The 26,768-nt window shown below is 38.2% G+C and overlaps 1 protein-coding gene across 5 annotated transcripts in view; it reads right to left on the bottom strand.

Moving 5' to 3' along the window:
* Positions 1-26,420, bottom strand: part of Lnpk (zinc-ribbon metal-binding protein lunapark) — a 32,587-nt gene extending 6,167 nt beyond the window's left edge. For 2 of the 5 annotated variants that reach the window (XM_045738955.2, XM_069300236.1), the window contains exons 1-10: positions 26,271-26,418; positions 23,319-23,360; positions 22,594-22,781; positions 20,454-20,640; positions 16,704-16,764; positions 11,622-11,780; positions 10,330-10,479; positions 6,839-7,036; positions 4,775-4,975; positions 2,823-2,918 (exon numbers count right to left, since the gene is read on the bottom strand). In XM_045738955.2, coding sequence (XP_045594911.2) covers positions 2,823-2,918; positions 4,775-4,975; positions 6,839-7,036; positions 10,330-10,479; positions 11,622-11,780; positions 16,704-16,764; positions 20,454-20,640; positions 22,594-22,781; positions 23,319-23,360; positions 26,271-26,297 — 1,309 coding nt within the window. In that variant the 5' untranslated portion in view covers positions 26,298-26,418. Of the gene's footprint in view, positions 1-2,822; positions 2,919-4,774; positions 4,976-6,838; positions 7,037-9,200; positions 9,279-10,329; positions 10,480-11,621; positions 11,781-16,703; positions 16,765-20,453; positions 20,641-22,593; positions 22,782-23,318; positions 23,361-26,270 lie in introns of all 5 variants that reach the window. The other 3 variants (XM_045738954.2, XM_045738952.2, XM_045738956.2) reach the window with 3 other exon arrangements.
* Positions 26,421-26,768: the final 348 nt, after the last annotated feature.

Genomic DNA, 26,768 nt, shown 5'->3' with positions numbered 1-26,768 from the left:
GGCGCCTACCTTTCTGGGTGCCTATCCCAGTCGATGGCAGACATAGAATGCTCCCAACCACAAGGGGGTTTCTATAGGCCATTGCTCCTCGTGCCTCTCTGAGGGAACCAGGTTCTGGCTCGTGGTCCCCGGTAGGCAAGAGCCAACAGGACTTTCCCCAGAAAAATTCTAGTCACCCATGCCTTATTATTAGCCCTCCACATCACACACATTTGGTTTTTGTGCACTTTATACTGTTTGAAAACTCTTGGATTTTCAGAATGATACACAAGTAAGGGCTTAATTTTCAAATTGCCACTCGCATTTGAACACAGCACAAGCCTAAACCTATCTTTCATAGGCTTGTGTCCGGGCAATGATTTTTCCTCCTTGGTAATGTATGTCCTTTTAGGCAATCTTTTCCAGAACAGTCCTGTCTCATCACAATTAAACACTTGTTGCAGTAGGTATCCTTCAGCCTCTACAAACTTGAAATTCTTCAATAAATCTTTCAGCCGCTGGTTTGTCTGAGATGGCAGCCTCCCCCATGCCTCTCAACACTATGAATACCACTTTTTCTAAATTTTTCAAACCATCCCCTGCTTGCCTTAAAGTCTATCGTATCTGCACTTGTTCCAGGGGTTTTCTTTACAAAATTTTCGTGTAATACCCTGGCTTTCTCACAAATGATGGCCTCTGAAACACTATCACTAACTCCTTGTTCTGTATCCAAATTAATAACTTTTCCACATCAAGTATTTGTGGTCTTTGTTTCGTGATTGTTGATATGCCTTTTGCCACTTTAGCACTCTTAATGTCCTTTTTCTTGGCAAGTATAGTGCATATCATTGACGTGGCTTTGTTGTACTGCCTACAAAGTTCAATAACACGTGCACTATTTTCATGCTTCTGAATGATCTCTTGTTTTGCCTCTATTGTTATCCTCACATGCGATTTCTTGCCTTGAAGCTTACCACTGGCTCTCTTGGGACCCATGGTGAGTTATAAAATAACTTTTATGGGCAAATGGCCAAAAATCCAACAAAACACTATAAATCCTGGCGAAGAATTCAGGCGGGATAGTCACTGAGCGCGAGGCACTGGTAAACTGAGGGGCGATTGCCGTGCCACCATGCGCTAGGTTGGCCTGTACGCGTATCAACACCCTCATATTCTGATGTAAATTTTCCAAGCAAATCCTGCACATAACCCGAAAAACTCGTAACCAGGAACGCTTGTAATCCAAGGTACCACTGTATGTGTTGAAATTAAGAAAAAATACCTTCCCCCAAAAAAACAAAATATATGGATAAGTATAATAAATATAATGATTTAGGGTATACTTTATATAAGTGAAAAAGCCCTAATATGGTCACTAATCATTAAAACTACCCAAAGAGACAAAGAATAGAATTTGAAATCGGAGAAAAAATCAGCCAAAAAAAATTAAAAGTTCCAAGTTTTGCTAGTTGTGACTGACTTATTTGTTGACCAATTTCATTCTATCTCCACATAGGTATGAAAACATTTGCATTACCCAGAGTGCATATTTTAAAACAAAATCAGATAATATACAAAAAAAATAACAAATCTTAAAAAAAATTCCCTAAAAAAAATACTTTTGGGACATTGATGAAAATAACACATTAACATTGGACAATGTATTTATATGATATATAACAAAATAGATCATATTAACATAGTTATTCATTATGTTCTGTGTTATTATGTATTATTCAGCAATGATATAAAGGTACCAACTGCATATCCACTTTGTGGACACTTCTTACTACTGTTGTTCTTCTTTGTGCGTCGGACAGGTGCTTGCATCTCTTTATTACTGCATAATCCTTCAGTTACAGTTATTAGGAGCTGTTCTTATCAATAAAATGTTCTTATTTTTCAAAAATTTGTCTAAAATCAATTTCTGAAAATATTTTTACGAGAGTTTCACGACACTAAAGTCAATAAGTTGGAGATTTGTTTAACATTAAATTATTTTTATATAATTTGAATATTTTTCGATGTTATGCCCCCTAAATTTGCGGTAATGTGTGTGGTCTAAGGGTTAAGGGAACAAAGTTCATGTTTAGTAATTTTTAGTGTTGTGCTATGTTATATGAATGAACATTTTGAAGCTCTTCATCAAGCAGATAAACTCAAAACAAAATCTGAAATATCTGTAATCACTAAATTGTTTCAATATTGTGAAATACTGTATTAGTATGTGAAAATCATCCACTAACAATGTGTAGATTTTATGGAAACATGAATTATGTTGGTTGTAATACAAAAAATTATTTATGTTAATTTTTTACTTTCGTGGTGAAAAAGCCAGCTTAATTCGTCTAGTGTGGACCCCATATAATCACAATAAACAAAATTAGACAGCACTTATCATACAATGTGAGATCTACAAAATTCCTTCTATAAATCAATATTACACAAGCTATACTCAATTCTTCCAAGATTTATTAGGATGAAAATTGGAATTATTGAAATATAAAGACGTTGGCAATTAACAACAATACAATGAATTATAGAATATTTAACAGCTAGTGATGCATAGCTAACCACAAGTGCCAGAACATCAGGCATGAAACATGACAGCACACGTATCACATTCATGCCCGTCGACTACACTTCTCGCCAAGACATTCACACTGCGTCACCATTATTTTCAACTATTAGAGATCACATTTCTAGATGTGTTTGAGATAGTACAGCCAAATTTCTTATTGAACACGATTTTGTGCTCGAGAAGTAACCCTGTACTATACAGTATATTACTGTGAAAAAGTCAGACCTACATTCACGGGTTATTAAGATTTCACGCAACCCACCTTGACTGGATGTAGCCTTAGTGCTCGATACCTCCGATGAAACCACACCTTCCTCCTCCTCGTCATCTTCCTCTGCAGAACTACTGCTTCCAGATTCTGTAAATAAAGCAACTGCCTCACTGAAAGTCTTGGCAAGACATTAGTAATGATGCCACGTATCTCCTTGGAGTAGCCTATCAAGAAACCAACAAGAGGAAAAGAAGACAACAACACTAGACCTGGTGCTTCCTAAATATAAGGCAGATGTTGAGAAGACAAATTAAGACGTGTCCCAAGGAGCCAACAATCTGTTAATATTAAAAATAAAGCCGAGTAGGGAGAGAAAGCCCGACCAAGTTACAGGTTGAAGAAGGCATGAGACTACAGACTAGGGGGTCACAGAAGGTGAAGGGCCTGCCTGCAGGAAATCCAAGTGAAAACAGATTGGGAGGTGAAGGCAACAAATGAAATGGAATTAATAACTCACGAAATGTATAGAAAACAGAGTTAGATCCCACTCAGGAAGGAAACCTATAAAAAATTTGCAGCAAACCTTGGTTTACTAGATAACAGAGAAGCAAAGGACAAGATAAAAAACAGAGAACATGACAGGGGTCAACATGTACATTAGATAAAAAAACAGGCAGGAGTAAAAAAAAAAAAATTAAGACAATTACACAATAACTAGAGCCATTTGAGGGTTAAGGAGACTTGGTAATGTCAAGGAAAGCAACAAGGTGACTAAGGAAACTTGAAAGGTTCCTGAAACTTCACAAAACTGAACCACATGAGACCATATAAGTAAAAAGAGGGCACAAATTATGAAGCACATCTTCCTCAGGTCTCGGGTCCAGATTTAGAACCAGGGTTCTCAGAACTCCATGTGAGTGGGACTTGAAAATGCAAGCGAGTCAAAGATTTCCTGAACACCTGCATAGAGTGAGGAAGGTCAACGAGAGAAATGCTCAGAAGTAGTGTTAGCCACCACCTTCCACAGCTTCAAGAATAAAAATCTAATATTAACAAATATAAACACTAGGTATAAACATCTATCGCCCTCTAAATATTTATATAAAGTTACTGTAGAGGAAAAAATATGTTTAAATTCTAGTTAACACAATGTGTTGGCTAATTAAACTAATAATTATCTGCAAGTCATTTGACATGGTATTTTCCAACCTCAAAGGAGAACTTCAATCCCTGAATTTGTTTTAACTGCAAATAACTTTAGCAAATTAATTTTGTTTGTATGCCCACCTGTAACGATAAAAGGAGGAGAGATTTACTGAGCAGTGCATGTATGGGTTCATATAAACACAGCCTTATATCTGTTAAAACAACTTACTGCCTTGTGCACTAACAGCATCTTTAGCACATCCATGCCTCCTTACATCATCATCTCCACACAACACCTAACATTCCATGCACACAGTCATTCTTCCAAAACTCCTACATTTAGTCAACAGCTCCACTTTCCCACTTACTCCTTACTTTCAGCTTCCCACTTTCTACCCCCTCCACCACCACCCCATTCACTTTCTTTCCCTCACCCTTATTTTCAGGATGCCCTTTCCACCTTGATTTCAATATCATTTCCCATCAACACTTTCCTTTCCAGCTATAAATGTCAAAATTCCTTACCTTGCCTCACTTTCATTAGAACATTCTCCTCTTGGTTAAAAACTAAGCCATTCTAATACATCCTTTGCTTAAGAACATACACCACTTTTGTCAACATTTCCATTACAGTACCCCATTGTTTCTTCTACTGTATATTCATCCAACCCTTTCTTTAAATATCTTGCATCATATCCAAGACTAATATCAAATTTCTTAAGCTTGTACCATCCCACTATCCATAAAACCTGCCAATACTTCCTAGTTCCTATCAATCACACTCCCTACCTCCTTCCAAGTTTTTATCAATCACACTCCCTACCTCCTTCCAAGTTTTTATCAATCACACTCCCTACCTTCTTCCTCCACGCCTCCCTCATCATCATCATCCTCTTCCTCTTCACCTGATGATGACTCCTGCTCGTCATCCTCGTCCTCTTGGTCCTCGGCAATAGGTAGTGATGGAGGAAGCGGAGGGGCAAGATTCTCTAGACGAGGAGCAGAGGGACGTTGCTTTCGAGCAGGATTCCAGTAAAAACAATACGCACACCTAAATGCTGAAAATTTACATTGAAAAAATAATAAAATGACAAAAAGATTTAATTAAGTTCCAAATATTTTAGAAATATTCGCACCATAAAACTGGCTATAACACCTATATTCAATTGGCACAAGATGAGGTGATCCAAACATACTCTACCCATCAGATTTAATGGAGAAACTATTATTGTCTGATACAACCCATTAAGAAGAATAAAAATCAATGAAGTTCTACTAAACAGTCCCTAAATCTTAGGGACACTAGGCTCATTGCTCAACATCACCCCTTTACATCTTTATTGTTTATTCTGAACCATTGTAAATAATAATAGGTCTTGGGGAGCATCACCAGTACAAATTAATATTTGTTCACTAATATACAGACAATATGTTACCTCATAACATATATTTGTTACACACACACACACATACATACATATATATATATACAAACATACAATAGATGTATTGATTAATACTACTTTACAACAAATATTTGGATATTAACACCACGTAAAATACCCAGCATTTGTACAAATGTGTAACATCTTTTGTATTTGACAATTTACAAGGTATCATAACATGCAAAATGAAGTCCACTTTATAACTGGTCTCCTAAATGAGGCCAACGTAGCACTTGTAGCTTTGACAAACTCGCACAAAGGACTTATGACAGTGAGATGAGAATATCAGAATTCAATATTTTCAGATGTGATAGGAAACACAGGCTACAGGGTGGGGTCAGCCTGTACATCACACACACTCATCTACACAGAGCTGCTAAGCACCACAAATAATATAGTGGAAGTGCCGATGATCAAAATAGAAATTCTGAATTTGGTGACTGTCCTTTCATAAATCACCAGATGCAAATCCTCAGCAGTTTTAAATTTACAAAAATAGAATACTATTTAGCAACCCTTCACAAACTTGCTTGACGACTTCAACTTACAGCACCTAAAATGGAACAATTGTGGCAAATACAGTTATACTAGACAGAAACCCATGAAGCAGTTTAAAATGAATAGTCACACACACAAATGAACTCTTGCAGATGTGTGACAGGTTTTCCTTTAATTAGCAAATAGTAGAACTAGAAATTAAAATGCTAGATCTTAATTTTACAAACAATGAACTGATTAGGGACAATGATTACAAATACATGTTACTCAGAGCACAAACTAATAATTGAAGTTTAGACTTGCATGGGCAATAGACCTTTGCAGCCAGTCTGAACTCCAAGAGGAAGATGATTATGCTAATTCAATTTTAATAATTGAATTAACCAGAACAAATAAACCAAGATCTCAAAGAAATATGCTGAGAAGGCCAGCTAAACAACACAAACTTAACTCGGTACCTGAGGAAAAAGGCACAGTAGCACTAGAAATATGTGCAAGTCACATACCACTAAGGAGAAAGAAGATGCAAATTTGAAAAAATTCTGTCATTTTTCTTTCCCTTTGTAGGCAAATAAAAAATGGCAGAACACCTCAAATGTTCCATTCTATCCCAACAATGACAAAGAAGGCTATGTAGAGAAACACTGAGCTGAAGTTGTAAGAATCAAATTTCAGGAGGCAGAGAACAATAGAGGCCATTTTTCGCAAAAGCTTTCAAGAAACGAGACCATGATGTTATTGCACACAAAATGCGCACAAAAGTTATTACTGAAGAAGTAGGGAAATGGATCTTTAACTAATACATAATAATAAAAATTCACATTTTAAATACCTAGAAAAACGAGTAATGTCGCACCCTAAATAATTTAGAAGTGTTCATTATAAAAATCAATTCATATAACCTAGAATTACAGGTTTCATGAACCTGAACTAGTGATGTTTGTTTACTACAGTATTCATATTGTCCCCGGCACTCACCTAGGTACTGAAACTCGTCCTTAAGTGCCATCCCATTGTGCGACTCACACTGACGACACACTAAGGCAAAACGGTTTGCAGGCCCATCACCCACTAAGTACTCAACGAAACGATCCAAGTAGCCTCGCTCCCGTGGCAGCACTGGTCGTGGCATGGGCGGTCCCGGAGGTGCGCCATCACCTCTGACACTGCTGGGAGCTGTAAATAAGGCATTAGGCATCTTACAAAAGCTATTAACAAAGTAATAAAGTATTCACCACGTTCTCCCACAAGATATCCTGTAGAACCTACTGGCATCAAAGCACAAGATACCGAAGTAAATAATGTGTACATCCTAGATCTGTTGGCATTACGTAGAAATGATACTGTATTAAAAAATGAGTATCGGTGGCATGTATGGGGTTTTCCACAAAACGAGGAAGTGGGTAGGGAAAGTGGTGAAAAGATGTGCTACTGACAGAAACAAGATATATTTTAACTAGCTTTTCTTGTTATCACAAATATTTGTAGCAAAGTCAAACCCTAGGCCCAATCATTATAAGGGGCTCTAAAGTCAAGTACAATACTTCAATTATTAAATTGTAACAATCTTGATTTGTTTTTACTTGAGGACGACTGATTTGTTTATGGCTCTAATAATTGCAGAAAGGCACAAGGCTTGAGATAAACTAGTCAACATCACACATGAATGATGGTGTAAGTAATAAATCACAAATTTGCACATGGATTATAAATCCAACAAATTAACAAATTGGTTATAAGTAGTCAACCAAAAAAATTAATAGACCCAAACTGGAACAATGTTCAATATCGGTATTTTGGAAAATAAACTTCGTGTATCCATCCCTGTTCAACATGACTGGGTAACAAAATTGGATTTACAAATTAAAAATTAATTATATGCAGCTCATGAGCACTATAGTTACTGTCTTTAGACAAAGCTACTGACATTTACAGTGGACTAAAATATGATTAGGTTTGCTGCAAAACTTTTGGTTTGGTATAAATCAAAAGACATTGTTCAATAGCAGGACATTGGAATGAATGCTGTACATGCAAATCTCAAGGAAATTAACAAATAATTGAATCATCCGGAAGTTTCGCCACACATTCAAGTGTCCGGACACCCAAGCGTCTCTCCCAGACAAGACACATCGCCCATTTGAAAGGATATTTTGCTAGTACTAGTACAGTATAAACATGTTTATTATGATCTTTATTATAGCTCCATTCCTTCCCATACAATTATGCAAATATCTTTGAAAAACATAACCAGTACTTAGAAGTTTGACCCAGAGGGGCTCAGGAACCACTGAGCATGATCTAACAATGCTGTAAATGGCAGCAGTGTCAATACTCTTTAGTGGTATTTTCATATTGCTTGGCAAAATTCTTGCCATGCATCTGGAGATTTGAAATGGGACATCTATGTTTGGTGACCCATTCCTAAGGAAACCACTGACATTTAGGTCTATTAATATGAAATATACCATGGCATGTTTGGCATGCATCATTGGCATTTTCAATTAATTTTGAGATACAGTACAGTATTTTTTTATTTGCTTTCCAGAGACCAAAACAAGGCTGATTTAATACAAGCTTAGACACTAATTATTACCCATAATACAGCTGTATAGATATGTAACCATACCATTTTACAGTTCAAGGACTGTACACAAGAGAAATTAAATAAAATATAATTGCTTAAATTTGACAATAAAATTAAAACATTGCAAGAAACGTGCATTAAATCACAGAAACATCCACATTACAATATTTATTTTAACAATTCTATTCCATACCTTTCATATTTTAATATGAATTTAAAAATACATATACAGTACTGTACTCGAGTCCCTGGTTTTACTTGGTTGTGTTGATTGCGCTGGTGGGTGCTATAGGTTATTTTAGCACAAGTGTCAGGAGACCAGTGCCAGAAGGTGTGTATTTTTCAGGCGAAGTTCACACCCAAGATGCAAGTGACTTGCAAGGTTAGCAAGACACATAATATGAGGATGTTATCAGTAACAATTGTGAGCCATGGTCATACCAAACATGTGACCCCCTATTGTGTATAGAGAACAAAAACATAAGACAATCATAACAATTGCATGGATTAGCTGTGATTATTCACCAGCACATGACCCCCAGTTGTTTTCATCATTCAAACAAGACCATCTTACTGTACATTGAAGTCTACAGAAGCTACAGTATCGTCATCATTAATTCCCTCCTGTCTGTGGAACGAGAACTGAGGGCAGTCGAGACAAATTGCCAGTGTAAATTTATGACACCTGGCTTCACAACGAGGACAATGTGAACGAGAAATAGCGAATTGGGAGTGAAAGATGCAAGTACGTACCATTTGATTTTGAATAAACAATTGTCTCCCATCCGTGACTGCCCATGAGGTAGCCCAGTTTGATTTGCCTGCAAGCACCTGGAACAGGTGGAGGTGGAATCCGAGAGATTAGACACATTCCGAACTCAGTGTCCAGCATTGAGCTATGACTCGAGTGCCGCCAAGTAGAGGACGTGTCGGTGATAATTCCACCATACATGTAGCTATACCATGTGAAAGATATGTTTTGTGCATGTAAATTGATGTCCTGAGTATTCATATTGGGACTCCTATAATCACTTTGTAATTACGACAGTGATTAAGAAGCTGTATAAGTGAAGCAAGTCATATAGGCCAGTATTAAGACAGGGTTCCTTGGGAGGGTTAAGAATCATTCAGCAGAACATTTACACATCACTGATTAGTTTTGAGTAAAACACTTCATAAAATAGAGAAATCCCAAACTATATTGAATTAAGCGTAATAAATAGTTATGTTAATGCATATGGTCGTACCTGTGAACCCTTCTCCCTTGTTAAACTCATCCCCATCTGGGAACTTTATTCATGCAGCACTACATCTATAAACTTTAATGTAAACTAAGCATCTAATGCCCTACTTGAATCCAGGATGAGCTAGACAACCAATAATCCAGCAGAGTTCATTTGGATGCCTCTGTTGCAGGTGGTTTACCTACAAAGGGAACAAACACCTCACAATGGGTCTACTTGGATAACCATGGATAACCTCTCTGGGCTGTAAAGCACATAGCAACTGGTGATATTGCAAGCAGAGGTGGTCTGGAAAAAGTGAAGTTCAGACAACCAGCAACCATATCAAGACTGTACTGTGCTTGCCTTTAAAAATTCCTGTTATTAAAAGCAAACCAAAATATTTCTTCCATTTACATTTATTCCATAATATTATTTAAATGACCTTAGTTTTTAAAAAAAAAAAACTTAAGACAATATTCTCCAAATTCATAATACTGTATAGCAAAATATCAATAGCCCTAACATTCGGCAATGTGTACAGAATATAGTTATGATTTGAAGAACAAGTGTTTATTTCTCGCCAAGACACAAATGCTGTAGTAAAATTAGAATTTAATTATTTACACACAATGCAAGACAGTGGCCAGAAGACTCACGTGGGACAGTTGTATGGAGAGGGGGCGCTGGTGTGGCGGTGAAGGAAGCGGGAGTGATGCCAACAACAGGGAGGCCTTTGGCTGGCCCAGGGCCTAGAGGCACAACCCCTCCTGATGATGCTGACCTTAGAGTGCTCATGCCAGCTAGACCTGCATTACACTAGCTTCAACACGCGGCTCACATTCATGCACATTATTAAACGAAACAATGCAAATCAAAAATTAAAATCAAAGCAATATAATACTGTATGAAATAAGGCTAAAATAATAATCCTGTACATCTAATTAAGCTTAACAAATGGAGCCAAATATGGATGTTGGAATTCAAATGTAAATAAATGTATAAAAAAATTGCAGAGTGGAAATAAGTATAACAGATTTTGTGATGACATTTTAAGATCAGGTAAAGGAATGGAGCTACTGTATTTATCACCAGTAAACCACAGATACCCCACTTTCTTACACAATGCTGGCAAATTTTGAAGTGTTTTTAAGTAAACAGGTAATGAAATGCTACAAATTATATTATATCTGATCTAAACCAAGACATTTAGGTAGTATTGTACATACAGTAGTGTGATGACCATCTAATATATGATCATTCCTTTAATGAAATGGATTATAGCCAAGAAATGTCAACTATGCCAAATGGTTCAAGGTGTGTATTGAATATGCCCAATTTGAAGACCAAGAAAATAAGAGCGAGATGATATCCACACAATTTATGAAATAATAATATAACTCTTGAGAAAACAAACTGGAAATAAGCATATGGGTGATGGCAGCCTTTTCAAAAACCACTGCAAGTAAAACAAATATTTGTTTTAATCTATAATAACCCAAACCACAAACACGAAGTGAAATAAAGATTGATTTTCAGTTTGACCTGGACCCCGATTAAATCGTGACATGACCTGATAAGAGTACAGGACAAACTGAATCACTTTCACTTTAGGTGCGGGAGTCAAGTTATTTGTTTCAGCCACATTATTGTGACATTCCCTGCATTATAATCAATAAAATGAAGGAACAGCATGAAAATAGCTCTATTCCACTAAATACAAATATATAATCACACAACAAATTTAATAGCATCAAATAAAATATAAAGCTTTAGCAAGGTCAAACGAAAAGAACTCCACATTCCTCTAAATTCCAACTAACCTCATAAGTGTTGCCCACTCAGCGTGTCCAATGTACAAAGTACATTCTTTTGTAATGCAGCATTCCTGCCCCCATCCATACTAAGGGCCATCTATCTCATTAAGACTTATCCAGGTGCCACGACTCACCTGGTCTCACAGGCGTCGATTGTGTTATTGGCAGTGGCCTGGAAGTGTAGATGGGAGTCTGGTGCGGCAAGACTTGGGGGCCCAAGGGTCGTGCTCCCATGCTTCCAAGAGGCACAGACTGAGGAGTCGGTGCTGTGCTCACCACTCGTCTTCGAACATCTTAAATGATTGTCTACTATTATCAAGAGGTTGTGAATGCTACATAATCCACCTCCATAATATTCAAATATTTAAAACAAATACTTAAATATATGTTTATATTTAAACATATTTACTGTTATTGCTGGAATAAATTGCAGTAATAACAGCTCAACAAATTCTTAAAAGTGCAATACCAACATTTTTAATGAGAACACGTACAGTATGGATTAAATCCCAGCAAAAAAAGGTGTCAACAGTTACTTGCTACAGAACTGGTCATTTTAGTAATTGTGAGGCAAGTCCATTAACTACATTTTGTGTGGATGATGCCAGTCAATCCTGCCCAAATATGGTACCTAAAAATATTTAGCACTTTCTCCCAGGGACAACACAGCATAGAGTAAAAAATTTATTAAGACGAATGTGCGGGAATGGCGTATCGGTGTGTCAAAAATTTAAAAAGTTCGGATTGCTTTCAGCTTGGCTGAGGGTGGGGGTGCACTGTGGTTTTGGACATTATATGCATATACACCTGTAGGGAGTTTTATTGCGAACACATTGATACCAAAATGAAAGACCTAGGACGAGAAGTGAGGTGACCAAAGTGAAAAAGAATATTCACATTTTTTGCTCTTGGGCACTCACAGGTGCCAATTTCTCGGCTTGGTGTGGGTGATACGCCTTGCTTTTGGACTTTATATGCATATACTGTATTCCTGTAGGGAATTCTATTGCAAACACATTAATGCCAAAATGAAAAATCTAGGACAAGAATTGACGTGACAAAATTGAAAACCGCATGCTCCCGTGGAATGCCCGGCCCACCTTAAGAGTGGTCTGGCGCTCGCTCGCCCAGAGCGTGAAAGTGTTAAATTAACAATGCCAAATCAGAAGCTTTCTTCAAACTACCCTTATTTATATAAAATGCCTCACCTTAGTTCCCATTTGTTATACTTTTGAATCTCCTTTTGTGTGTAACAAACATTTATTTTCCTGAATTTAAATCCTCATATTTTTAGCATCAATAGAGAAAAACAAATATGCAGTGAACCCTCAATTAGTGCAAGTTCAGGTAACAAGAATTTCCACCAACACAATTTCGGCTAAACACAAATATGTGAAAGGGGCATCATTAATGCCCCTTTCACATATTTGTGAAAGGGGCTAACATTGTAGAGATGGTATTTTGGTCCATGGAACCCTAAAATGCTATAAAGCACCTCAGCTCAGTTTAGTTACAGATGGGAACACCCAACTTTCATCTCTTGACACTTCACAATTTTCATTTGTCTTTCCTTAACACTTTCGTGGTTCCAGAGCGATCACTCCACCTTTCCTAGTGGTTTTGGGCGTTCAGCTGGAGCGTGCGGTAATAATGAGAAGTGTAGACTCTTTTCAACTTTGTCACCTTAATTCTCGTCCTAGGTTTTTCAATTTTGTATCAATGTGTTCGCAATAGAATGCTCTACAGGACTAAAAGCATATACACTCCAAAAGCCCGGCATACCACTCGCAGCAAATGAGTTAAGAAAGAAAGTGAGTGTGTTACCCGGGAGCGCGCAAGAGCGATAAAATGAGTACATTCTTTTCACTTTGGTTACCTCAATTTTCGTCCTAGGTCTTACATTTTGGTATCAATGGGTTCGCAATAGAATTCCCAACTGGAGTATATGCATATAATGTCAAAAGCCGTGGTGCGCTCCACCCGCCGACGTGATGAAAGCAAGCCGCAGTTACCCAGAAGAGAGCAGGGAGGCGTGCCCGGCCTTCCATTAGAGGGCGCGGTAATACTAAAAAGTGTACAGTATACTCTTTTCAACTTTGTCATCTCAATTCTCGTCCTAGGTTTTTCAATTCGATATCAATGTGTTCGCAATAGAATTTTCTACACGATTAAATACATATGAAGTCCGAAAGCCCGACATACCGCCTGCACAAAACAGAGAAAGTGAGAGCATGTTACTCGTGAGCACTAAAAAGCAATGAAATGTGTATACTTTTCACTTGGTCACCTCAATTTTTGTACTAGGTCTTTCATTTGGTATCATTGGGTTCACAATAGAATTCCCACCCAATAGAACATGAGAATATGCACATATAAAGTCCAAAAGCCCAGCGTACCACTCACAGCAAACAGAGAAAGTGACAACACGTTACCCCTCATGAGCACTCAAGAGCAATAACATGTGTTTACTCTTTTCAACTTTGTTACCTCAATTCTCGTCCTAGGTCTTTCATTTTGGTATCAATGTATTCGCAATGAAATTCCCTACAGGAGTATAGGCATATAATGTCCAAAACCGCGGCGCGCCTCTCCCGCATCCAAGACGAAAGCAGGCCAAAATTTTTTTTATTTTTGACGCCATACTTCATTATCAGTGGAAATAAGGTACAGTACTAAAATTTTGACTCCATACTTCGTCATTAGTGGGCAAAAGTGTTAATCCCCACTTTTTATTACATTCCTGCATTAGGGTACAACTTTAGTTATATGTTGGTAACTAAACTATTACCGTTTAGGTTTCACACAAACGAGGCTAATATGGATATAATAGCTATATACAAATGTAGTGGTGTTTACCTTCAAACATGAAAAAATCCTATCATTTTATAATTACCATATTATGTAAATGCTGTTATCACAAATGTTACTATACCAATGCAGTAATCTTCATGGTTCAAATTCCATTAAAATTAAACATGTACATTATACATTATACCAATTATGTTCTTATACGTTTCACATCTTTATATGGTTGTAATGAAGTATACCAGGTCAACCAGTCATTTGATCATCATAATAATAAAGGAACTACAGAAGGCTTATTGGATTATGAGGCAGCTCCTATTTATATCAATATAAACAGGAGCTGCCTTATATTTGTATCTATTTATATCACTCCTATTACACATGTATTTGCTATTTGTGCCTGCACAACTGATGATGTCCGCAGCCTAAGGGATAGAGCTTTCTTACTGACCTCAAACTTCAAGTTCATTTAGTAAAATAAAAATATAAAATACAAATAAAATAAAATAAAGTAATTAAAAATAAAATAAAGCAATTACAAAAAATAAAAAATGAAACAGGTATCTATATAAATAAAAATAGAAATGTTCATTTGTGCATAACGGCTAATCTCCGAAAGTTCTTCACCGATTGCTTTGAAATTTTCACACAACGTTCCATTTGCATCCGAGCAGGTTTTTATATACATACTATATAGATGTCACGTCTGTGACAGTAAAAGAACATGCTTTTTCTGAAAAACTGTGTTTTTCATGTGTTTTTCATGCGAGGGAAATCTTCGAAACCTCTTTACGGATTGCTTTGAAATTTTGACAACGTTGCATTCGAATAAGCGCGTCTTTTTATATATCTACTATATACATGCCTCACCTGTGACAGGAAAAAACATGCTTTAAAAAAAAAAAAACAGCTTCATCTGTTGAAGGTAAGAGCAACACACACGCTGTAATCTCCGAAAGTTCCTCACCGATTGCTTTGAAATTTTGGCACAACGTTACATTCGAATAGGAGCGTCTTTTTATATACATACTATATAGATGCCACCCCTGTGACAGGTAAAACATGCGTTTTTGAAAAACAGCGCCATCTGTTGCACCCAAGACCAACACATGCTATACTAAATATGTTACGATTCCATTTCAATGTTTCCGATTTCATTGATAAATTGAATTTTTATAAATTTTGATTTATTTTAATTTTGATTTAATTATTTTGTGTGACATTGTGTTGGAATTGAGCTTTGTTGTTTACCATACATATGGCAATGTATGGTAAACAACTCATACATACCCACTCATTTCTTGAGTATAGTTTATTTTTTTTATTTTGTCATTGCTTTTCATTTTGTTTAACTGTTTTCTTATATTTCAGTGATGGGAACATCAGATCATTTTATGTTCCCAATTTTCTGATGGGAACATCAGATTATTTGGGAATGCATCGGACGAGGGAGTTAAGAATGGTGGGGAGGACGAGGGGATGGGCGTGGGGGATGGTATCGAGGACAATGGGATAGGGGAGGGGGTAATGGTGGGGAGGACGAGAAGACGGGGGAGTTGGGGATGGTGGGAACGAGGGGACGGGGGAGTTGGGGATGGTGGGGACGGGGGAGTTGGGGATGGTGGGGACGGGGGAGTTGGGGATGGTGGGGACGGGGGAGTTGGGGATGGTGGGGACGGGGGAGTTGGGGATGGTGGGGACGAGGGGACGGGAATGGAGAATGGTGGGAAGGACAATGGGACACGAGTGGGGGGGATGGTGCGGAGGGCAAGTGAACGGGAGGGGGGGATGGTAGGGAGGACAAGGGGATGGAGTGGCAGATGGTGAAGAGCACAAGGGGGCAGTGGAGTGGGGAATGGTGGGGACATAGGGATGGAGGAGGGAGGAAATGACGAGGAGGACGAGGGGACGGGGAAGTGGGGAATGGATGGGAGGATGGAGGGATGGAGGGATAGGGGAATGAGGAATAGTTGGGAGGACAAGGGGACGAGGTGGTGGAATGGTGGGAAGGACTGGGAGACGGGGGTAAGGTTGCTGTGGCTCAACAACGCACATGCGTTGCCGAGTCACAGCAATGCGTGGCCGGGTTCAGCTAGTAAAGAATAATAATGAGAAATGTTAAGTTAACGCAACTACTGTATACAGTACTAAGAAGAAATATGAGGATAGGGAGCTGGGATTTGAAGTCGGATATAAGGAACAGCGTGCAACTACTTAGGAGCATCAATAACCAAATGCTGACCTGCAAGAAATGAGGTCATCGCTCTACCAACCAGGCCAAGCGGTTTGATAACTTCACTAACAAACACTCAAAACAACAAACACCACACTTCCAATAATCCCACGGCTGGTCCTCAACATTCAAGAACATGATGCCCTGAGGGCAACGACAACTTTTCCTTTCGGCTAACCTGCATGCTGACTGGCAGGGGTCGGTGCAATTGGGCCCACAGGCGTTGGCGTTTTGAGCATCTGAAAACAATTTATTATTTGTAGATTTTGAGTTGTACTAAAAGTATGAAAGTGATAAAAATTAAGAAAAAGCAGATGATGCAACATGAATTTTGAAGAGATCATGAGAACAATTTATCAGAAATGCATAATGACCACATATGGGAACATAAGATGTTAACAAAAAATTAAAGCAATAAGAAAAGATGTGAAACAAATGACCACATTACTAGACTAAAATGGGGAAGTTCACAAATTTGGATGGAATAATTAAAAGGTTTCAAGTGGGTAGTGATAGAGATTGTAGGCAAGAATCAGAATGCACTCTGGAGCATATGGTTAAGTATTCAATGATAAGGGCAGAAATATAGTATTGGTAAAATACTTTTAAACATAATGTGAAGGACCATAAGAAAGCATGAAGAAACTAAAGCTACTGTATTAGCTTGCCAAGTATACTAATAAGTCTTTTATTCAAGCTATTAGTTAATAATACAAGGTTGAAGATAGAAAATAAAAATGTAAGTGTTAATGATTTACATTGTGCAGAATTTGGCGAGGCTCTTGCAGGAGGTTCAGAGACAAGTGCCACAAAACATGAATCTAAAGCAGAGAAGTGCTACACCACCATTAAGACAGTGTTTCACGTAGTTACACATTAAACACCATACCACAGGGTACAACATGAATGCAAGTGTACACAGTACAAAGATTAGAGAAGACAAAAGCTCATTATTCCACACGAATGCAATTGTTCTGCTTAGCTGTGAGACATAGTTTATCTAATTAAATATTTTCGGTGTCCAGATAGGCATTAGCAAAGAAAAACATACAGCCCCAGGAACTGTTCAAATCTCCTCCAAAAACACTGAAGCATGTAAGAGATCCAATAGAAAACTTTAATGATAATGTCTGGAATAGCTCTTAGAAGCTCCCCAATGCTTTAGTATCACAGTGACAAGTACGACAATTATGGCTGCCAACATGAGGAAGGACAAAAGTTGAATTTATTTTGATGGCTTTGATGAGGAAAATATTAGCCAGAGTGGTTTGCACACGTCGGCAAACATAGAGAACACTGTAAAATATCACATGGACATGTTAGGAAACCGAGCAGCAGTAATGAAAGCCCGAGTAAGTCAAATTAAGGAATTATGCAATGATAAAGAGCTCTGGGACACTAAAGGAAAAGTCCTGGGGGAGAAAAATAAAGTATTAAAAGTAACTTTTGAGGACACTAAATCAAATCTGTATGTTAGTGAATACAAAAAGTTAAGCAAGAAAATTCAACAGGGAAAAGATCTTTTTCAGTAGAGATGAAGGTGGTCACACAAGGAATAGAAAAGTGCAAGGAGGATACGCAACTACCCTATGCACAAGTTGCCAGAGTAAGAAATATTAGAAGTGATTAAGGAAACCAGACACTGTAGTAAACAGACAAGTGTGAATATCAGACAGGAAGTCAGAAAGGAAATGGTATCAAACCCAAAGCTGGAACAAAACATTTGACAGGAGTCCTCAATCTTTTATTGCAAACAATAGGAAATACCAATCCTTCAAAATCGCTTTTAAATACTGTACATGAAGGCAAAATATTAAAGAAACTGTTCAAGATCTTCACGAGACATAAATCGGAACATGCAGCAGTTGTATGTATGGTGCCCATATCTCAAGAAGCACATCCAACTGGAAAAGATGCAAAGACAGGTAACTAAATCACGTCTGGAACTGAACAACCAAGAGCTATGGTATGAGGAGAGAATAAAAGTGAGGATAAAGGTGTCCTCATATATCAAATATGGTATATTTTTCTTCTTTTCTTCTATCTCCTAGAATATAGAAGAAAGAGAGGCTATGTGATCACTACATACAAAATAATAAATTGAAAAAATTGACGAAGGAGAATTACATCTTCAAGGTGGTCATGCTCAGGAAACAAAGCTGCCAAACATTAGAAAGTTCTCTTTTTGCAAACAGTGGTAGATGGTTGGAACAAGCAAGATGATGATGGAGGCCAAAACCAATCAGTAGTTTCAAAACAACGTATGACAGTACTGGGAAGACAGGACACCACAAGCACAGATTTTATTTGTTAACTATACTTGGATAATTACAACTACCATGTCTCTGGACTTGGGTAGGCCTACTGAACACCAGGATCAGAATCAGGTATGCTCTTTGAGAAGAGCGGATCATAGGGATCTAAGATCAGTCTCATAACTGAGTAAAACTGGGCATAAAGTATTTGAAAAGCAAAACAAATTATATATCTATGAAAGAAAGAAAAGTAATAAGAGCTCAATAATCCAAATTTTGGCAACCCAAATCTTTGGCCAATTTGAATCAATTCATGCTCATCATGCACGAGTAAGCTGTGGGAATAAGCAAGTTGTGAAACAACAAAAATTGTACATTTTTTCATTTTTGGATATTCCTGGTAAGAAATTTGACTAACTCTCGAATGAGGATGGCCCCATATGATATGGATTAATGAGCAGAGACAGTAAGTAATATTAGATCTTAAAGCTTGGTGTTTCTCAGAAGTGAGACACTGAACATTGGAAAGGCTGGCACCCATCTGACACCCATAAAGTCAAACATCCAGGAACTAGGCATGTTATTTTTAAGAGCTCTGTCCAACAGCATAGAAAAAAAGCTATAATATAGACCATAATATACATTTTATATTGATGAAAAATACAATAAAAATGGGTAATATGACTCAATGTATAGAAACCAGTAATGTATGCAGTGGTACATGGGACACTACACTGCAATTTTTGTTTTCTAGTGTATATTTAGTTTGAGGTTATGACTATTACCTTCTTGAGATCTGTTTAGTGTCCAGTCCAGTTGTCTTTACAGAATGTTTCCTCATTCAAATACCATGAATTTTGCAATAAACCTGACAATTGTTTTTTTTGTAGTCTATATAAAACATCTATAACCAAGTTTCCAAAAGTGGCACTTAAACCCAAATATTGTACCTCAGAGAAAAAAAGCCATGCTGAGGAAATACCAATTACAGTATCTCGTGCACTTAATCACAAGAGTAATATGCCAATTACTACTTTAACTGCTAGAAAGGAGACGAGAGAGATACCAAATAATATACACATGGAAAATACTGGAGGGACAGGTCCCAAATCTGCACAGTAAAATAACAACGTACTGAAGTGAACGACATGGAAGAAAATGCAGAATAGACCCAGTGTAGAGCAGAGGTGCCATAGGCACAATCAGAGAACACTGTATGAACATCAGAGGTCCACGGTTGTTCAACATTCTACCAGCGAGCATCAGAAATATTACAGGAACAAACGTGGACATCTTCAAGAGGAAACTAGATTGTTTCCTTCAAGGAGTGCCGGACCAACCGGGCTGTGGTGGGTATGTGGGCCTGCGGGCCGCTCCAAGCAACAGCCTGGTGGACCAAACTCTCACAAGTCAAGTCTGGCTCCCGGGCCGGGCTTGGGGAGTAGAAGAACTCCCAGAACCCCATCAACCAGGTATCAACTGAATGGCCACATCTGCAGCAGAAAACAATCATTCCCTCCAACCTCTACTGGCTTGCATGACAAAATACTTCACTATTTATAGGCTAATTTAGCATTAGAGTACTGCCCTCCACATGGATGAGAATTCCAGTTTGTAAGGAGGGCATCGTTTATATTGAATCCAACTTAGTCATGTCAAGGTACACAACACACCTGATTCCTGCGTAGCTGGTCAGGAGCATACAGTTCCAGTATCTCCTTCGCCACCTTGTATGTTTCTGTCTCCATCACCTGCTCCAAGATCTTCTCTTGTCTCTCGCGGAGACTTTTTAACTTTTCTTCATTTTTAGAAATCTTCCGTCGATAATACCAAGTCAGCAGCCTCTTTAAAGAGTAGATTCTGTGGAAGTTTTAACTATAATATATAGGGAGTTCATAAAATGTTAAAATACTTTAATGTTTCAGGACATAAAGCCTCAAAACAATTCAACCAAAATATAAAATTAGTTAAGCCTCTTCATAATGAAATTGCTAACAAAATATCTAATAAAATGCCTGCATAATACATCAAGTTTCAGCTATTAAATTTCAACAGAGTTTTATGTAATTTTAAAACTTAAATCACAGTACTGTATTGGTGAGTACTACTGTACTGTACATGTAATAATGTATTGTCCTGTACAGTAGTTGCAAATGATACTAAATACAATATACTGTATACAAATTCTAACTTTAGATGAAAACTTCACAAGTTAAATCATTTTATAAAATGTTATGTACAACCTAACCCAATTAAAGTTAATTAAGAACTAACAAAAGATAGCTACTACGGTACACAGAAAAAGTGCGTTTAGCATGGGCTAAGTACACAAAATAGTACTACAGTATAAATACTGCACAAGCTGAATAACTAATGCCTGTTACTGAATCTTGTGATTAGTCAAAACACATATGCAGGGCCTGAATACAAGGTCATGGCCTGCATTGGCTTCCTATTATTCACCAAATAAACTTGAGATCCTTCCAAGGAGAAAGGTTTAGTTTTCTCTGTCAGCCTCACGTAGGTTTGACACAAGGTGCGACTCACTAGGAGAATTGCATCCCTAAATGCATGAGTTGCAAATATATTTTCAGAATCTATTTTCTATACTGAAAATAGATTCTGAAAATAGATCAATAGATGATCTTCGGATTCGTAGTCCTAAGGTTTAGATAGTTTCTCTACACTATCATCATTACCTAGCCTCAGAACTTTACTTTGTCAGCATTAAACTGCATTTGCCAATCATTTGACCAATAATAATAATATTTATGCTCTGCCATGAGCATGGCAGAGTTCATGGTGATGAAGACAACTATGATATTAGATATTAATATAAAACAATGGGTATTGTGAAAATTCGAAATATTAATTGATATTGCTAAGAATGAAAATGAGAGGATTTTTATGGTAAGGAAGGCAGTAAGCCTAAAATGAAGCATGTTTATAAAGCAATTACAGTTTTATACAAAGAAGTGCATATATTCTCAGAGGGTTGGCTTTGGAGTTTTAGCAAGACATCGTGGAATAAAACTTAGGGGTTTAATTAGCTGGGTAATGCCAGAAAGCTAATACAAAAATGCTTTGATTTACAAATTTAAGAGAAATGTGGGAACTCAAAAATTTACATCAACAAAATTATAAAGTACTGTAAATATAATTTGAACTGGAAAAAAATTACCAACATATTCTTTGATTCATGGCGGCAAATGTTGAATAAAATTACTGTATTAATTGTTGTGCCAATGCAGATTGCATGTACTTATGTAAATTACTGAACAACCCAGACTAATCTCATGTCTACAGCATTCCCAGCAAAGAGCTGGACTCCCACACAGCCTATGTTCTCGTGTCTTGCAAATCTTTTAGGCTTAGTTATGCACATCCTAAGCATTGTGGACATCATTATACTGTACCATGAATTTATTTCTGGAAAGTGGAGGATCATTAAATATTAATGTTAAAATAAGTGTATCATTGTGTAGAGAGTGGATATTATTCCCTCTGGAGCTTTATCCAATTTTCCTCTTAACAAATGTGATGTGCTAGTTTTTTATTTACACTTTTTTAAGGAACAAAAAGAACTTTTCACAGTTTTTCACAGAACTCAATTTCACAGAACTTTGTTCTGTGAAAATTGGAGGTAGCATGTACAGTACAGTATTTATGTTTTTTCCCATGAGTAAATATTCTGTTGGGCACTGTAGTTCAGTTAATAATAATTAATAATTACTGCACATCAAGTGTTTTATGTACATTTCTAGTCTTAATTTTAAGTCTAATAGAGTGAACTCTATGAAGTGTGGTACTCACAAGAAGGGAAAGATAATAAAAGGGGTGGCATATAGCAGCCTCTCGCGTAGCTTGTTGGGGAAGTAATAGAAGTAGAAGACCACAGCGGCAACCAAGTATAGCACGATGGAGTAGAGGACGAGGCTCCCCACCAGCTTCTTCTGGCGTTGCTCCGTCGTCTCCCGGTATTCCTCGATCGCCTCCACATTCTGCCATGAAACTATCTCTAATATACCCATAACCAACTTTACAGTCTCATACAGTTACTCATTTAAAAGGAGCATCACCTTTGATAATGATCCAATAATAGAGTTCAAGTCTCACCTGCAAAAGCTAGTCATTCATTACCTAGCACAGTATTAAAGCCCTTTATACAGCACAATTCATGATATTAATTCCTTTGAAATAAATTCTCTTCTAAATTTACTGCCTTTAATTTGCTAGATTACCGTCTCCTGAACACCAAAAAGTTATCTTGCAATAACATACAATTCATATACTTGAAGTTTCCCTCAAACCTCATTTAGTGCATGCACTGTACTTAGGTCTCCACCACATTATATTTGCTTTATTGAATATGCAGTATATTAACTGCAAGAAATTATAGCAGTCTATTTACTGCTAACTATAATTTTTTAAAGTAAAGATCATTGCAAAACTGTCCATCAAATAATGTGTAATTCAGCATTAATAATGAGAACTATATAAAATAGGCATACTGTACTTTAAAAGCTTAAATTTCTTACCTTTTGAATCTCTTCAAGTAAGTCTTTGGTTGATTGTTTTTTCTGAAAATAAAAAGAAATGTTAGTACTGTACAATACACAAGGCAAACTTAAAGTAGTCAAGCAAGGCATTAGAGTTAACTTGGATTTAATATGATGAGAATAAAAACAAAGTACAGTATTATTATAACATTTAGGTTTACTTTGCAAAACATCAGCTGAACTCTCTAATTTGAGAATAAAACTGAGGATGTAAGGCTCTGTAGCCCCTCAGGATCATAGACTTTATTCTCATAGGCTATAATACTCTATCTCTTATACTTTGAAGAGAAGAGGGACAAGTGTTTTTATAAAGCCCTGGCCATACCCGACTGTTAACCCGAAGCCGAGCGACATACACACCATCTGCAGTTACCACACCAGTGACCTGCATTAGATATCTGATCACCTCATATTTAATTACTAAATATCATATAACATTTTTTCCCAGTCTCTGCCTTAATACATGAACATTAGAGAGCATTATTTGATTTGTGTAACATACATGGTAAACACACTGTAGGCCACCAATACCGATTATTTTAAAAACCTTCCCCCCCCCCCACCAATCGTGAGAATCTAACCTTGATGCCTAGGTTCAGATCAGTGCACTAAAATGCCATTATGTCTATCAAATACAGTATCATTATTAGCATTATTTTTATTACTGTATTATTATCATCATCATCATTAGTTCCCCACACAACTCGTCCGACCCCCCCTCCACACACAACTCGCCTGAACCCCCCCATCCCACAACTCACCCCCTCCCACCCCACAACTTCCCCCCCCCCCTTAACAACCGGGGGGGGGGGGGGGGGGCGGTGGCTGAGTGGATAGCATGCTTGATATATAGTCGTGTGGACCAGGGTTCGATTCTCAGGGCCGGCAGAAATAAATGGGCAGTTTCTTTCACCCAGATGCCCGTTACCTAGCAGCAAATAGGTACTGGGGGATGGGGGGTGGAAAAAAGAATTAGTAGTTAGTAACATTTGATTGATTGACAATTGACAGGTGAGCCAAAAGAGCAGAGTTCAACCCCGCAAGCACAACTAGGTGAATACAACTCAACACGCCCAACCTCCCCCCCCCCCCCCAGCAACTCGCATCACACTTGACACTGCCCCCCCCCCCCATATACACAGTACATGATACATGACACTAGACACATGAGACATGACATGCACACACAATACATGACAAATGTAGACATGGAGACCAAAAGGCTCAGGAATCTGTACGCCAGTTGATTGACAGATGAGACGTGGGACCAAAGAGCTGAAGCTCAACCCCCCACAAGCATAACTAGGGGAGTTGACCAGACCACACACTAGAAGTTGAAGGGACGACGACGTTTCGGTCCGTCCTGGACCATTCTCAAATCGATTATTTCAGCCACGTTATTGTGACTCATCGCCTGCAACTAGGGGAGTACAACTAACCCAGTACACCCCCCCCCCCTCACAATACATGATACGCACACAAGACATAACACACAGAAGAGTTAGGCAGGACATGATCACCACATACAAGATTCTTAGAGGAATTGAAAGGATAGATAAAGACAGACTATTTAACACCAGGGGCATACACACTAGGGGGACACAGGTGGAAACCGAGTGCCCAAATAAACCACAGATATTAGAAAGAACTTTTTTTAGTGTCAGAGTGGTTGACAAATGGAATACATTAGGAAGTAATGTGGTGGAGGCAGACTCTACACAGTTTCAAGTGTAGATATGATAGAGCCCAGTAGGCTCAGGAACCTGTACACCAGTCGAGAGGCAGGACAGTTGAGAGGCGGGGACCAAAGAGCCACAGCTCAACCCCCACAAGCACAAATAAGTGGCAAATAGGCGAGTACATGCCTCCCATGAGACTGCCCCACGCGCGCACACACACCACTGCCCTACACACACACAAACACACACGCTGCCCATAACCGCCCCACACATATGCTGCCCATGACACTGCCCCCCCCCCCCCCAACACACACACTGCCCATGTCACTACCATATATGCACATGGAAAACATAATATTGCAACACAGACCAAACATATGCCATTCTACTGCCAAATGAGATGAAAAATGGTTAAAGAATTGTATAGTTTTCATGTTAGGTTAGATTTCTATGCCAAGAACAATTTAGACGTTACTGTACCTTAACCCAACACCATAAGTAACCATTTTGCAGTTTTGGGAATATGAACACTATGTTAAAACATGTATATTGGTGACAATGAATGTTAGACTGGTAGTTAAGGGGCAGTGTACAGTTGACAATGTGTGTATCGGCAGGGGGAGCCAGGTTATGGCCACCACAGGATGGCTGTCAGTATGGACAGCCTAGGCTAGGGTGGTCCTTGAGAAGACTTGCATGTCTCCTCTCCCTAACAATAGTTTACCATACAAGCAACACAGGTAACCATACAAGCAACACAGGTAACCATACAAGCAACACAGGTAACCATACAAGCAACACAGGTAACCATACAAGCAACACAGGTAACCATACAAGCAACACAGGTAACCATACAAGCAACACAGGTAACCATACAAGCAACACAGGTAACCATACAAGCAACACAGGTAACCATACAAGCAACACAGGTAACCATACAAGCAACACAGGTAACCATACAAGCAACACAGGTAACCATACAAGCAACACTGGTATAACCTCACCCAGGTGAGGGGAGCATTGCAGGATCATCAATACACAGCTATGAACATAGCCAAGTAACAATAGCACCAAGTAACACGTCACCCAAAAAGCACATATATGGCACGAAGGAAAACAACAAGTAGCATCAAAACTGGGTAGTGGCCGGTGTGTCCAGCCTGTTGCTCTCTGGTCGCTATTCCTCTTCCTTACGCCACTAATTTACTTCATCATCACACTCATTACATCACTCATAGGTCGTCCATCTTACCCGAAATCTGGATATAATAAGCCCCATGGCGCCTTTTAGCGATGCTTGACAGCAGACATCCTTATGGGAAGTGTTCCTTCATGCTCGGCTCCAGCACTCTCGTCAAAACAAATTCGCCGATTGGTCCGCGTCACCAGCACTCCAATGAGACGGTGGTGCTGATTGGATCACTTCTTTAGCGGATTTGTAAGCTGCTCGCTGATTAGCCCTAGCCATCCGGGACTTATGTGATATTTGCGCGGCTGTCATTGAAAATGTTATTTTTATTTCCTGTAGTGCACGAGATAATTTAGATTAATAACGGAAATGAATTATACTAAACGAGTCATTGTTTAATATTTCCTTTCGAATATCTAAATAAACAAGAGCTGTTTGGTGAAGTAGGCCAGGTATAGGAAGCAGAGTTCAGCACTAGTCGTGCTGGTAGCTTGGCCAACTGTCTGTGGCGATGATTGTATTAATAAACCTGAAATGGACCGAGACCTGCAGGGTATTCCA

This window comes from Procambarus clarkii, chromosome 43 (genome assembly GCF_040958095.1).
Source record: "Procambarus clarkii isolate CNS0578487 chromosome 43, FALCON_Pclarkii_2.0, whole genome shotgun sequence".
In the NCBI taxonomy this organism is placed as follows: domain Eukaryota; kingdom Metazoa; phylum Arthropoda; class Malacostraca; order Decapoda; family Cambaridae; genus Procambarus; species Procambarus clarkii.
Note: the sequence above shows the minus strand (reverse complement) of the source record. Positions and strands in the feature narration are given on the sequence as shown.